Source organism: Lissotriton vulgaris, chromosome 4_1 (assembly GCF_964263255.1).
Source record: "Lissotriton vulgaris chromosome 4_1, aLisVul1.2, whole genome shotgun sequence".
Classification (NCBI taxonomy): Eukaryota; Metazoa; Chordata; class Amphibia; order Caudata; family Salamandridae; genus Lissotriton; species Lissotriton vulgaris.
Genome location: NC_141691.1, coordinates 1,092,527,979 through 1,092,540,953, shown reverse-complemented (window position 1 = coordinate 1,092,540,953; position 12,975 = coordinate 1,092,527,979). Strand labels below are relative to the sequence as shown.

General features: G+C 43.4%; 2 protein-coding genes across 5 annotated transcripts in view; both read right to left on the bottom strand.

Moving 5' to 3' along the window:
• Nucleotides 1-5,983: 5,983 nt before the first annotated feature.
• CLPTM1L (CLPTM1 like) overlaps nucleotides 5,984-12,975 on the bottom strand; it is a 2,174,700-nt gene continuing 2,167,708 nt past the window's right edge. For 3 of the 4 annotated variants that reach the window (XM_086965311.1, XM_086965310.1, XM_086965313.1), the window contains one exon: nucleotides 5,984-7,232. In XM_086965311.1, coding sequence (XP_086821437.1) covers nucleotides 7,148-7,232 — 85 coding nt within the window. In that variant the 3' untranslated portion in view covers nucleotides 5,984-7,147. The remainder of the gene's footprint in view (nucleotides 7,233-12,975) is intronic. The other variant, XM_086965312.1, reaches the window with a different exon arrangement.
• Nucleotides 8,850-9,725, bottom strand: LOC147722908 (small ribosomal subunit protein eS4-like). Its single transcript, XM_086965308.1, has one exon. It carries the CDS (start codon nucleotides 9,704-9,706, stop codon nucleotides 8,915-8,917), a length of 792 nt encoding a protein of 263 aa, XP_086821434.1. The 5' UTR covers nucleotides 9,707-9,725; the 3' UTR covers nucleotides 8,850-8,914.

Below are 12,975 nucleotides of genomic sequence, written 5' to 3'. Positions count from 1 at the left end.
TGCTGTCCTTTATTTCTGTCCTGAGTATTGGTTTGTGGGTTAAATGTGTGTTTAAATGTCTCTGTGGTTTTCCCATTAGCGCAATTTTTTTTAAGTAAATAGCGTTGGCGCTATTTACAAAAATGCATGGCTAAAAGCGCGCCGTATTGTGTGCAAGGATGCAGTGGGCTCTTATATGTAGAACAATCACAAAAAGGAATAATTGGTTTTATTAGAAGAAAAGAATTATTAATTATGAAAAATAATGATTAAAAATAAGTGCTACAAAAATCGTTTTTTAATATTTATAAAGCTTAACACTCATATTATGACCTCCTAGCATTAAAATTTGATTTAAGTTATGTTGCATCACTAAAATGACAAGCATTCGTGTGTATAATTTCCCCTTGGCATAGGCGCAAGCAAGCTCATTTTTATAAAGTATAAGTTATTATTTTCAAATGCCTGACTGATGGGTTATGTAATAGACATTCTAGTAATGCATATTATGTAAGAAAATTGTAGGATATTCATTTTTTAATGCCCAAAATATGAAAGTCGATTTTGAGTAAAAGCACTGTTTAAACTGCATTTTGCTTTCATTTAGAGTACTTTTTAAAGTGTCTCAGGCTTAAGCAAATGCATACATTTAGGTTTTTGATATATATATATTTGCAGGTTGTGCCTTCTTATGATTCAGTGGTTTAACGTGCCAGTACAAAGGCTTGTTTTAATATCAGGGTTGAAGGTTCTAGCTTCAGCTAGGCCTACGGAAAAGTTTGTTCATTTAAGACTGATGAAGTGTGTACCATAGGATTGCAACAAGCATTTACTCAAAAAAAAACTGGTATGTGTGTCATTAGGTTTTGTGAATTCTTCACAATAAATGTAGTTTAATAATCTGGGAATAGAGATAATTTTAGCGCCTAAAAAAGAGAAATTATTTTTCAAAATAGAGTGAATTATTGCAGGTTAAGAGGAATTAGTTAGGCCTTCTGGCTTTGACAGCGTCAGTGTGGCAGAAGCTGAGGGCTGAGAGAATTGCAGAGGCTGGCTCGAGCGCTGCTGAGATGTTATCTTTTAGTTTCCCTGTAAGCAATGGAGGAGGTTGTCATGTTGACATTTGTGACCTTTAATTAGGACTTTGCCTCCGAGGAATGCAGAATGGCCTTGCTGAACGGGCCTCTAAAGGTGGGGTTTCTGGTTTCTCCGTGAGAACATCAATAAAATGAAAGAACTTAATTTAAGAGGGAAAATAAAAAGGGGTTTCTTTGAAAAGTCCCAAAATGCTTTGCAGAATTGATACATTTGTGTCTCCACGCTAAGAAAAATAGTGTTTGCTAGTTGCGTTTATTTGACAGAAAACGAAGTGTTGGATTAAGTCTTAGATAAAAAAATAAGATGCAGCCCTTTTCCAAAATTTTGCAGGCTACAGGCCTAAGTCAAAACGATTTGCTAATTAGGAATTATTTTCCACAGTGGAGATTATAGGTTCCAAATTAATATGGAGTGTCTGTGCAACCATTTCTTTTTAGAACGGTAAACATAAGGTGGCTTGATGTTGCGAGGTGAACTGATAAGAGAGTAACAGTTAAGTAATGAAAATGTATTTTTATGTATGTTAAAATGTGTCTTTTTTTTGTGTGTTGTGTATTTTTCTGCTTCTGCCTACAGATTATTCATGGATTGTTTAAAGGCTGACAAGACACGTGAGTTTGGTTAGTTGAAAGGAGATGTGTTTTAGCGTAATTTCTTTGGAAAGAAATGTTCATGTTTTCGTTTGTGTATTTGGCCCTGTCATGAAATATTTTAGTTGGTCCTGTATGTTAGAAGAGAGACAGCAAAGTTATATCTGACAGCAGACTCACACTGCCTGGTGATCTACTGTCAAAAGGAGGGTAGGGATTTTAGACCTGACAAATTTAGACAGGCCCAAATATTGGGTTTTGGGCTGCAGGTTTACAGTGCATAAAGTACATGTGCCATGGTGCTGTGTGTCACCGCTTATTCACATATGCTATTGTTTTGTCTGTGCTGCTTTTTTGTGCTTGATATACAGCAAATATATCTGATGGCTTGACATGTGTATTTTTTTATTTTGTGTATGTTTTGTTTTATGTTGTTACTATTACAAGTTCCCCAGTGTTGTGAAGGGATCCGTATGACGATGCGTATCGTTGCACAACAGTTGGATGGATTTGGTATAATGATAAATTTCACAGATATGGTTTTCATACTGTGAGGAAGACAGGCAGCACTTTTACCAGTGCATGCCTAAATGTGGCTATAATAATATTGAAGAAAACTAAAACATATACAGGTTCAAAGTGTGTCACCTGATGTTAGTCACGTACTGCACATTCCCTTAAAGGAACAGGCAGCCCTAAAATTATGTATCCTGATTGGACCCAAGGATGGAATTATAGATCTGTGACTCAAGGTGGCCTAATTTCTATATTGCATTACTTAATCATGTTCTGTTTCCCAAATAGCATATGGCTTTGTCCCTTGAAAGGAAACCAGGTTTCATTTTCTTCCTGAAGAGAGAACAGGAACATTAGCTAAGATTACCGTATATGGTGTAATTGCCAGCGGTAGAGTTAAAATTTGTGTAACTTTGGTCTTTTGTGTATCCCCCGTACTCTTGGTGCTGTGTCACATGCCTGAGGCACCCAAGCAAACTCTTGTTCTTCCTATAGATTTTTCTTTTGTTGCTTCCCCCCCCTGACCGATGTCGCATCATGCTTAGTTATTGGGGATTTTTAGTTGTGTCCTAGTTCCATTTCCCTTTCCCATATTCCTTTCACCAGTCAGCCCATTTATTATTATGGGTGTATTGTTTATGTTCACACTTCTAGACTGTAGTAATGTATCAGGGACCACCCCCCATGTTATGTATAATTCCCTTTTGTATGACCAGACTGGTTTTCAAGAATTTTCCTTAGGCCTAATGTAAATGTAATTGAGCTTATATAGCGCACAGCTACCCACAAAGGGTTTCCCGGCGCTTGCTTAGGGAACCCGTCCTAGTATTCCCCTGTGAGATAACCCCGGCAGGGTATCCACAAGGTGAAAGCCAGGCATCCCGCCGCGAGGGGCCGTTGTGGAGATTAAGCAAGCTATTGCCCAGAGTCGCAGAGTGTGAACCCGTGAGTCGAGAAGGCACCGGAGCGAGAATTATCGAGTCCATGGAATTTTTGAGCCCAAGACCCGCCGAGGCGGGGAATTGAACCCTGGTCCAGGGCCGATCTCAGCTTCCGGCTCTGCCGCCTCTAACCCCTGAGCCACACTTCTCCAATGTTTTTTTCAGACTGACTGTCGGGTAGTGATATGCTGGTTAACTGAGCCAATATTATAGTAAGACAAGTTTTCCATCTCAATAGGAGATATCTTAAGTTTACCTTTTGAACATGACGAATTTTCAATGTCTATTTTAACTTTTCAGTTCTCTTCTGTTCCTGCTGCTTTAATTTTTGGTGGGATCAGATGTGTTCTAATCATGCAAATACCAGGACTCTCTAGTTCTTGTATTTTTGTCTGCACATTTGATCATTAGCCTTTGTATTGCATAGTGCACTTAATGCACATTTTTTAAAGGGGACTTTTCTTCATGTCCTTGATAATCTGTATTATGTTATTTCTCTATTTGAGATGTTCTAGATAAGGAATTTAGGAACACCTAGGCTTAAACATTGAGGAAAATATGTATTTACCCCATTAGACAATGCCACTGTGTGAGGACATCCATTTAGATGCCCATGGCGTATTGCCACTCCCTTGCAGATTGCAGGCCACCTGCTTGCAGTCCCCTTGTTAAAACCCATGAACTGTTTTTTGTGCTTGATTTGAAGGAAACTAACAATTGTGTTACATTTCCTATATCACTAGGTTCTGCGGGATCTTCCAGAGTCAAAGGAAGAGTGATACCCTGCAGAACTGTGATCGAGACAAAGCCCACTCCCCATCAGTGACCGCTACAGATGAATGACAGATTTCTTGGCTCTACAATTCCTGCAACCAGAAAGTTGCGAGGCTGGACAGCGATCATCAGCATGCCGTCAAGGGTACCTCCCAAGCAAGGCATTTGCTTCATCGGAAGGGGTTGCAGAAGAAAAGAGGAGCTGGTTCCTTGTTTGCCACAGAACGAGAGCTCCTGTTTGTTTGAGCTTTCCACCTGTTATGTGCTGGAAACCTCTGACTGCGTACAGTCCCTTGAGCCCTTGGCCCGAGTTTTGGCCACACACACACCTCTTTTGCTTTGCTCCAGCGGAAAGGCAGTGCACCCAAGAATCCACGTTTGGGAAAAGGCACTACATTCTGGTGCCCATGAGAGAGCAGCTTGAGCGTCCTCTGACACTAAATAATGTGAGTTGGAGTCTGAAAGTGCTGCTGATCTTGAGAGGTTGTTTCTCAGTAGTGCTTGGATCTGCACGAGATGTTTTGTGCCCATGATCAATGAAGAGCACATCATTTGTAGTGTCTGCCACAAAGAAGAGACACTGGTGCATTGTTTTGAGACATTGAGACTTTCAAGTGAGCTGTGGGTGTTTTCCAGGAGGGCACTCCAACTAAGCAGTACTTTTTCTCATGAAAAGGCCTGAAATCGAGAGGCCCAACATGGAAGAAGACAATGGAAGCGGATTTGATGGACAATAGAAGCCTTCCAAAGAGGCTTATAACGGACTTTGGGCACAGTTGCAGATATAGACTGAGTGATTGCCTATGTAAGGGCAAAAGGATGGTCTGTGGTACTGAAAATTCTGAACCGGTGTTTTAAATATCATGATTCTGTTATGAATTTGGTAACAGCAGACCGTAAACTGTGAGTTTGGCAAGTGCGAGTGTTTTCGTTATGTTACACCAATGGATTCACTGTGTATTTGGAGGTTTTGTTCTGAACCCTCGGTTTCTTCTTGTGCATAGCAGCCATTTTGTGGATTGCCCTTACAGTAGGCCCTCACTGTGGCAGAACAAGTATTTAAGGACATAACCTTAGCATGGGTTTGTGCTGACTCCTGCATGACCTGGCGAAAGCTGACCCTGTTGCTTGAGGCTAACCTTGCCAAGCCAGTTCCTGCCCTTTAGCTGATCAAGATTATAGATCAGAGCACAGGACATTGTAAAGATTTACTACACACAAACGTGCCTATCTTACTTCCATCTGTTCCTGTTCCTGCCTCCACGAGCTATTTATGACATGGGCTGTGATCTTACTGTTTTGGGTTTATCCGGCCTTGTCCGCTAGAGAATGTGCGCATTATGTGGACATTGATTATGGCCTGGACTTATCTTGAAAGTGGGTTTGTCATCATATAGTGCTTTGTGTACACGTCCTGGGAGTGACCAACAATAATGTACTTCAAAGAGAAAATGTGTGCCTAGGGCATAATAAATGGTATAAAAGGTCTATGCGTAGACCATTCAGCAGGCTGCCTCATTCAGTTGCTTTAGGTGTGACTGGGCGACGTAGCCTCACAATTAATTGTAATAAAGATGTCTTTTCATATTTCAGATTCTCTGTTGATTTCTTTGCTGCTTTTGAATGGACTACTTATTGGTAAGACCCCTGAGAAGGAGTTTAAGGATTTTTAGAACTGCATCCCCCCCCACCCCAAGTCGTTGTTCCGACTTGCGGAGTAATGGTATGCGGAATCAGAACGCGGTTGTTATAACGACCGCGTTGTGATTCCCTGCGGGAAAAAGATTTGCGGTAAACATTGTTTACCGAAAGAGACTAATGCAGCCAAGACAGGTTCTGGGTTTTTATTGTCATATGCATATCTGTACATTTGTAACCTCAATGCCCGTTAGCTTTTATTAGTTTAACATCTTTTAACATACTTTTTTTACTTTACCTTTAAAAATCTGGTATTGATATGATATTGTATAACTTGACAGAATCGAGAATTTGCATTAATTGTATCTATGCTATTTATGCACATGCATGACTTGATGGCACTATAGAATACCATTTGACCTTAATCAGACTGCATAACCTGTGTCATTTGTTTGTGAATTGAAGTTTTTATTGAATTTTAACATGTGAAAGGTATGTATATTTTCATAGCTTTTTATGAGTTTCAAAAAATCCGAATAATCATTTCTTTGAGTTGATTTTGATGTAATTTAATAAATTCGACAATGCATGCATAAGTTTAAAATTTCACTTTCAGCAAAGATTTTAAGGCTTTACCCATACAGCTGTATGTTGAAACATTTAATGTTAACAATTAACTCATCTGCTTGAGGCATTCTCTGCAAACAAACATAAGATGAATCTTAGAAGCTGTCGCATTTGCACCCTAAGTCGGGTCACTTTGCTGTTACAAAGCCGAAAATGATTCTCCGTAAAAGTTATGCTGTATCCCATTCACTGTGCTATTTTCATTGTCGACTAACACGGGGGAAACATCAGTATGGGTTGGAACATTACAAACCAGGCTCAATGATTGCGCTGATTAAATGTGACCCAGCCCCGCCTACTTATTATGCAGGACTAGAAGACAAAGGCATAGCCAACTCCAAGAGCGAGAGTTGGGTAGCAAGAATTATGGTTCCAAGTTTTGCCTTCGTCAGAACACCGACATTTCATAGCACAACACACTAAAAAGTTAAAACTAAACGCAACCCATGGTGCCGGTAGTGCTCACACGCAATTACCAATCTGACAAACTCAATACAAACAGACCAGCAAAAGTGTTCCCTTAAAACAGCGTTTGTTCAGATTTTTCAAAGCATGATAACATAATTTTTAATGCCGTATTCCCCCCCACTCCCATCAAATTTAATTGGACACTAAATAAAAAAAATATTAACAGCTCCAAGTAATTGTGGTTAAAGTTTACTGCAACATTTTTGTTGTTGTTGCTTTCAGTGACATGCTTTAACATCACTGTACTTACACAAGATGCATAATATCTGTTGGTCATTTTAAAAAAGATACAAAATGAGGGTTGTATGTTATGGGGAATGTTCTTTTCTTCCTTTGAAAACCTGGTTTAGCGCATTTTAAGAATTTGGCAATGCACAGGATGATAATCCTTGAAGGCTACCTGCAGCTTTCACAAATACTCTATTACTCGATAACTGTTTTCCTCAATTATCGATTACAAGCTTTCTTCAATACATATAGCCAAGAAGTCCAAAGAGAAATTTTTCACAGTAGGCTTTAATCTAGGTGGGGTTTTCTTTTAGATTTTTCTTCATATGACTCGCCAAATTCGTTGATTCTGCTTTTATCCACAGGGTAAAGCCTTAAAGATAAAAAAAAATAGACATCGGTTACTCACATATTTTTATTTGAGCAATATGTTTTAACAAAATAACAAAACATATTGCATATTACATGTATTATATATTTAATTATTACATCTGAGCAATGCCGTTCTAGAACGCCCAAAAATAATACATAGAAAGCAGCTGTCCCTTGAATACCAGTACCTTTAGTGTACACTATACAAATAATAACAACAATACAGCAGCATTGACTGAACTACGTGAGGCTCAAAAGTTCTAAAGAAACAACTTAACATGTTTTACAAGAGAACAGGCAACAAGACAGAAAGGTCTGCCAAAGTGTGCTTCCTAGAAACGGTTTGCAAGCAGAGTGCAGCACATGCAAATCAATCAATCAATCAATTCTTTATTCGGCCTAACTTGGCCATAAAAGCACATTAAACAATAAAACATCTTGTATCTTAATTTACGCGCAGGCATATCTAAATTACAATACGACAAATTGTTTAAGTGCAAACTTTGAAAAGATAAAAGTGCATTGCCAAAAATACATACATACAGCAAAAAAAACTTTCAAAATACTGTATAAAAGGGCGCCAGGGCTCATCCTAATAAAACCTAAAAAACAAAAACCTCCATATAAGTGTTCGCTATGTAAGTAGGGAATAATAGGAGCTGCCTAAAACCATTAATTTAATCGAATTTTAACCAATTTACATAACAGTACATTTATGAAATAGCTCACTGTCTCATGTAGCAAAATACACCCTGCCAAAAACCGGCATAAACAGCAACAGGTTTTTGGCGAATCCAGAAGTTGCAAGTAAAGTAAGGCAGGTCTCACTTTTAATTAAAAAAAACAGAGGAGCTAAAAGGGGGCGAAGAACAAGTCACTTACCTTCGGTATCCATGTATCTGTAAGAGACATAGGTGAGTTGTAGATTCCTTACCTTAGAACTCCCCCCAGGTGTCAGATTGGATCCGGAGATTTTTCTTAAAAGTACCTCTGCGCGTCAGTAGGTGGCGCCAGTCGACTACGCGTCTATCATAGGCATCATGGTTGTCGGGATGACGTTGTGGTGCCTACTTGGATCAATTCTGACATGACTTTCCACGTCAGAAGCGCAGAGTCATGAAAGACAATGACCACTGGTGGTCACAACCAGGGCCCTGTAATGGAGTCCCTAAACCTGGAAGTCAGTTCGCAGAGTGGGGAGGATGGGTAGGGCGGTAAGGAACCTACAACCAACCTATGTCTCTAACAGATACGTTACTGAAAGTAAGTAACTTGTTCATCTGAAAGAGACTATTATTTGCAGATTCCTTAGCTTAGAATAGATAGCCCAGCAATACCAACCACGGAAGAGGGTCTGGGAACCAAGGTCCCAGGGGACCAAACGGACAAAATAGCAGTGCCTTCGAACTTGAATGTCCAGGCAGTAATGTCTTCTGAGCATGTGCAAAGAGGCCCATGTTGCCGCCTGACAGATATCAAGGAGTGGGACTCCACGTGCCAATGCAGTGGTTGCTGCCATAGTCCTATTGGAATGAGCAGGCAGCCCCGCTGGAGGATCCTTCTTTTCTAAGGCATAGCAGATCTTTATGCAAAGGACAACCCATTGAGAGATGGTACGTTTTTACTGTTAAAGATTTTATTCCACAACTGCAAACATGTTTTCCTCCAGAGTTCCCATCCAGCTCAGCCGCTAGTCTGCTTAGCTTGGAGTCTCTTGTCTCTTTCCTCAGCGATGGTAAGACGGATGCCCTTGCCATGGGGGAGGGAGATCCAGGGCTTGTTACCCTTGCCAATCACAAAAATGTTTGAAAGTCTGGTGGCAAAGGTATTGCCATTAGTATCCTTCACGTGAACAACATCGAATGAGCCAGGATGCCTCTCTCGGTTAGTGATTATGCCAATTCGCCCCAAGTTAGCACCACCAATCACCATACACAGGTTACCTGTGTCAAACTTGATGAAGTCTGTGACATTGCCAGTTTCCAGATCAATCTGCACAGTGTCATTCACCTTGATGAGAGGGTCAGGGTAGCGGATGGTGCGGGCATCGTGAGTTACCAAGTGGGGGATTCCCTTGGTCCCAACAAAGATCTTCCTCACCTTGCACAGTTTGTACTTAGCTTCCTCAGCTGTAATACGGTGAACTGCGAAACGCCCCTTGGTGTCATATACTAGACGGAAGTGCTCTCCAGTCTTCTCTAAACTAATGACATCCATAAACCCAGCTGGGTAAGTGATGTCAGTGCGGACCTTGCCGTCAATCCGGATGAACCGCTGCATGCAAATCTTTTTGACTTCATCTCCAGTTAAGGCATACTTCAGTCGGTTCCTGAGAAAGATAATCAAGGGCAGGCACTCCCTTAATTTGTGGGGACCAGTTGACGGACGGGGAGCAAAAACACCCGTCAGTTTATCAAGCATCCAGTGCTTAGGAGCGGCCACACGCTTCAAATGCTTCTTGGGTCCTCGAGCCATGGCTGCGTCTACAGGGAAAAAGGAGATGGTACGTTTTTGAACAGCCGGACCTTTCTTGGCACCTACATATCCAATAAAGAGTTGATCATCCAAACGGAAATCTTTGGTGCGGTCAAGAAAGAATGACAGTTTAGGGTCCAGACGGTGGAGCCTCTCCTCCTCCTTGGAAGGGTGTGGAGTTGAGAAAAAGTGGGCAAAGTGATAGATTGTCCTACATGAAATGGTGTTACCACTTTAGGAAGAAATGAAGGCATCGTTCCAAGAACCACTTTGTCCGGATGCACAGAGAAGAAAGAGGGCTTGTGGGACAGAGCTTGAAGCTCACTCACCCTGCTAGCAGAAGTGATGGCCACAAGGAAGGCAGTTTTGACAGTAAGGACCCTGAGAGGACAGTTATTAAGAGGCTCAAAGGTTTAAATCCCACTGGGGCCTTATGAAAGAAGATGGAGGAAAAAGTTGAGTAATGCCCTTAAAGAATCTATTTACAATAGGAGAATTGGCAGCTGAAGAAAAGCAGAGATAGCAGCAAGATAGCCTTTAGGAGTGCCCAGAGCAGATCCCTGCTGGGCCAAAGAAAGTAAGTACAAGCAGAAAGAGGATCCACAGCCTTTGCTGTGCCCATGCCACAAACTTGTTCCATCTGCATATGTATACCGATTTAGTGGAAGGACACTTGGCTGCAAAGATAACATTACAGACTTGGGGAGGAAGGTCGAAAGCTGTCAATTATCGCTGCTTAATCTCCACGCAAGGAGGTGAAGACTGGACAGGTTTGGGTGGAGGACCGTCACCTGCTTCTGCGACAAGAGATTCTCCGGAAGAGGCAGTCTGATCGGAGGATTGATGACCATGTTCAAGAGCTTGGAATACCAGACTCTTCATGCCCAACCTGGGCCATCAGAATGACTTGGGCCCAGTCGTGCTTGATCTTCTTCAGCACTCTGGGCAAAAGTGGTATAGGCGGAAAGGCGTATAGAAGACGGCAATTCCACTTGTGATGAAAAGCGTCGCCAAGTGAGTGCCGCCTTGGAAATTCCAGTGCGCAGAACTGCTGACATTACGCGTTCTCTTCTGTGGCGAAGAGATCTAACCAAGGCTCTCCTCACTGCTAAAAGAACAAGTTACATACCTTCGGTAACGATATATCTGTAAGAAACAGTTAGTTCGATTCCTTACCTTAGAATAGCCCCCAGGCGTCAGACTGGATCCGGAAAATTTTGCGAAGCAGTACCCTTGCGGTAGGCGCCATCAGCGGCTCCGCGTCCGTCATCGTTGGCGGTGGATTGACGTCGTCGGAGTACTTAGACGCCGCCCTCGCGCGCGGACTTCAGTTCTTATACACAGCTTTTCCGCACCAGAAACGCAGAGCCATGATAAAAACCGACACTGGTGCCATGAAACTAGGGCCCAGAAAGGGATGACCTTAACCCCAGATATCGGTTCGAAGAACGGGGAGGATGGGTGGGGCGGTAAGGAATCTAACTAACTAATGTTTCTTACAGATATATCGTTACCGATGGTAAGTAACTTATTCATCTGAAAGAAACAAGTTAGTTAGATTTCTTACCTTAGAATAGATACCCCAGCAATACCAACCCCAGTGGTGGGTCTGCGAACAAAAATCACACCAGAAAGTCCTGGAGAACGGAACGGCCAAAGAAGCCATCTCTCCGGACTTGGCTGTCCAGGCAGTAGTGTCTAGCAAACGTGTGCAGCGAGGCCCACGTAGCTGCCTGACAGATGTCCTGCAGGGGGACTCCCCGACCCAGGGCAGTAGTAGCCACCGTGGCACGAGTGGAATGGGCACGCAGCCCCACAGGAGGCTCCTTCTTAGCCAAGGAGTAGCAAACCTTGATGCACAAGATGACCCATTGAGAGATGGTTCGTTTGTGCACCGCCCGTCATTTCTTCGTGCCCACGTAACCAACAAAGAGCTGGTCATCCACCAGGAACTGGCGTGTGCGGTCCAGATAGAAAGAGAGCGCACGTTTTAGGTCCAGACGATGGAGCCTCTCTTCCTCTTTCGAGCGTTGCGGAGGCGGAAAGAAGGTGGGCAAGGTGACAGACTGCCCGATGTGGAAGGCTGTGACTACCTTGGGCAGGAAAGAGGGACGCGTTCTTAAAACAGCCTTATCCGGATGGACAGAAAGGAATGGGGGGTTAGAAGAAAGAGCCTGGAGCCCACTCACTCTCCTGGCAGAGGTGATGGCAACCTGGAATGCAGTCTTAAGAGTTAGAAGACAAAGAGGGCAATTGTGAAGTGGCTCGAAAGGAGCGCACATCAAAAAGGTCAGAACCAGATTCAAGTCCCACTGAGGCATCACGAAAGGAACAGGAGGAAACATGTGAGTGATGCCCTTCAAGAATCTATTGACAACTGGGGACTTGAAAAGAGAAGGCTGATCAGGAAGCCGTAAGAAGGCAGAAATGGCAGAGAGGTAGCCCTTGATAGTGCCCAGAGCAGAGCCCTGCTGGGCAAGAGAAAGAAGAACGAGGAGAACCTCTGAAAGAGGTGCAGAAAGGGGATCCACAGCCTTTGCTGTGCACAATGCCACAAATTTGTTCCACCTGCAGGCATATACCGTTTTTGTGGAGGGACGCCTGGCTGCCAGAATGACATCACAGACTTCAGGAGGCAAGTCAAATGGCCTCAACTGCCGCCGCTCAATCTCCACGCATGGAGGTGGAGGCTGGACAGGTTCGGGTGGAGGACCGTCCCCTGCTGCTGCGACAGAAGGTCCTCCTGAAGAGGCAGACGAATCAGGGGATCGACTGACATGCTGAGTAGCTCGGGATACCAGTACCTTTGTGCCCAGTCTGGAGCCACAAGGATGACTTGGGCCCGGTCGCGCCTGATCTTCTTCAGCACTCTGGGCAGAAGTGGCATAGGCGGAAAGGCGTACAACAGACCGCAACTCCACTCGCGACGAAAAGCGTCTCTGAGCGAGTGGCGACTTGGAAATTCCAACGCGCAGAACTGATGACATTGCGCGTTCTTTTCGGTGGCGAATAGATCTAACCAAGGCTCTCCCCACTGCCGAAAGAGCCTTGCGCCACGTCCGAGTTCAGACGCCATTCGTGATCCATCATGCACCGACGGCTGAGTTCGTCCGCCCTGGCATTCAAGGAACCTGCCAGGTGTTGAACCACCAGGGTGGCGCCCTGGTGTTCCAGCCATCGCCAGAGGCGCAAAGCCTCCTGGCAAAGGGTCCACGACCCCACCCCGCCCTGTTTGTTGCAGTACCACATGGCGGTGGTGTTGTCCGTGA

Coding starts and splice junctions, on each gene's coding strand:
- LOC147722908 (XM_086965308.1), bottom strand. CDS start 9,706: ATGGCTCGAGGACCCAAGAAGCATTTGAAGCGTGTGGCCGCTCCTAAG.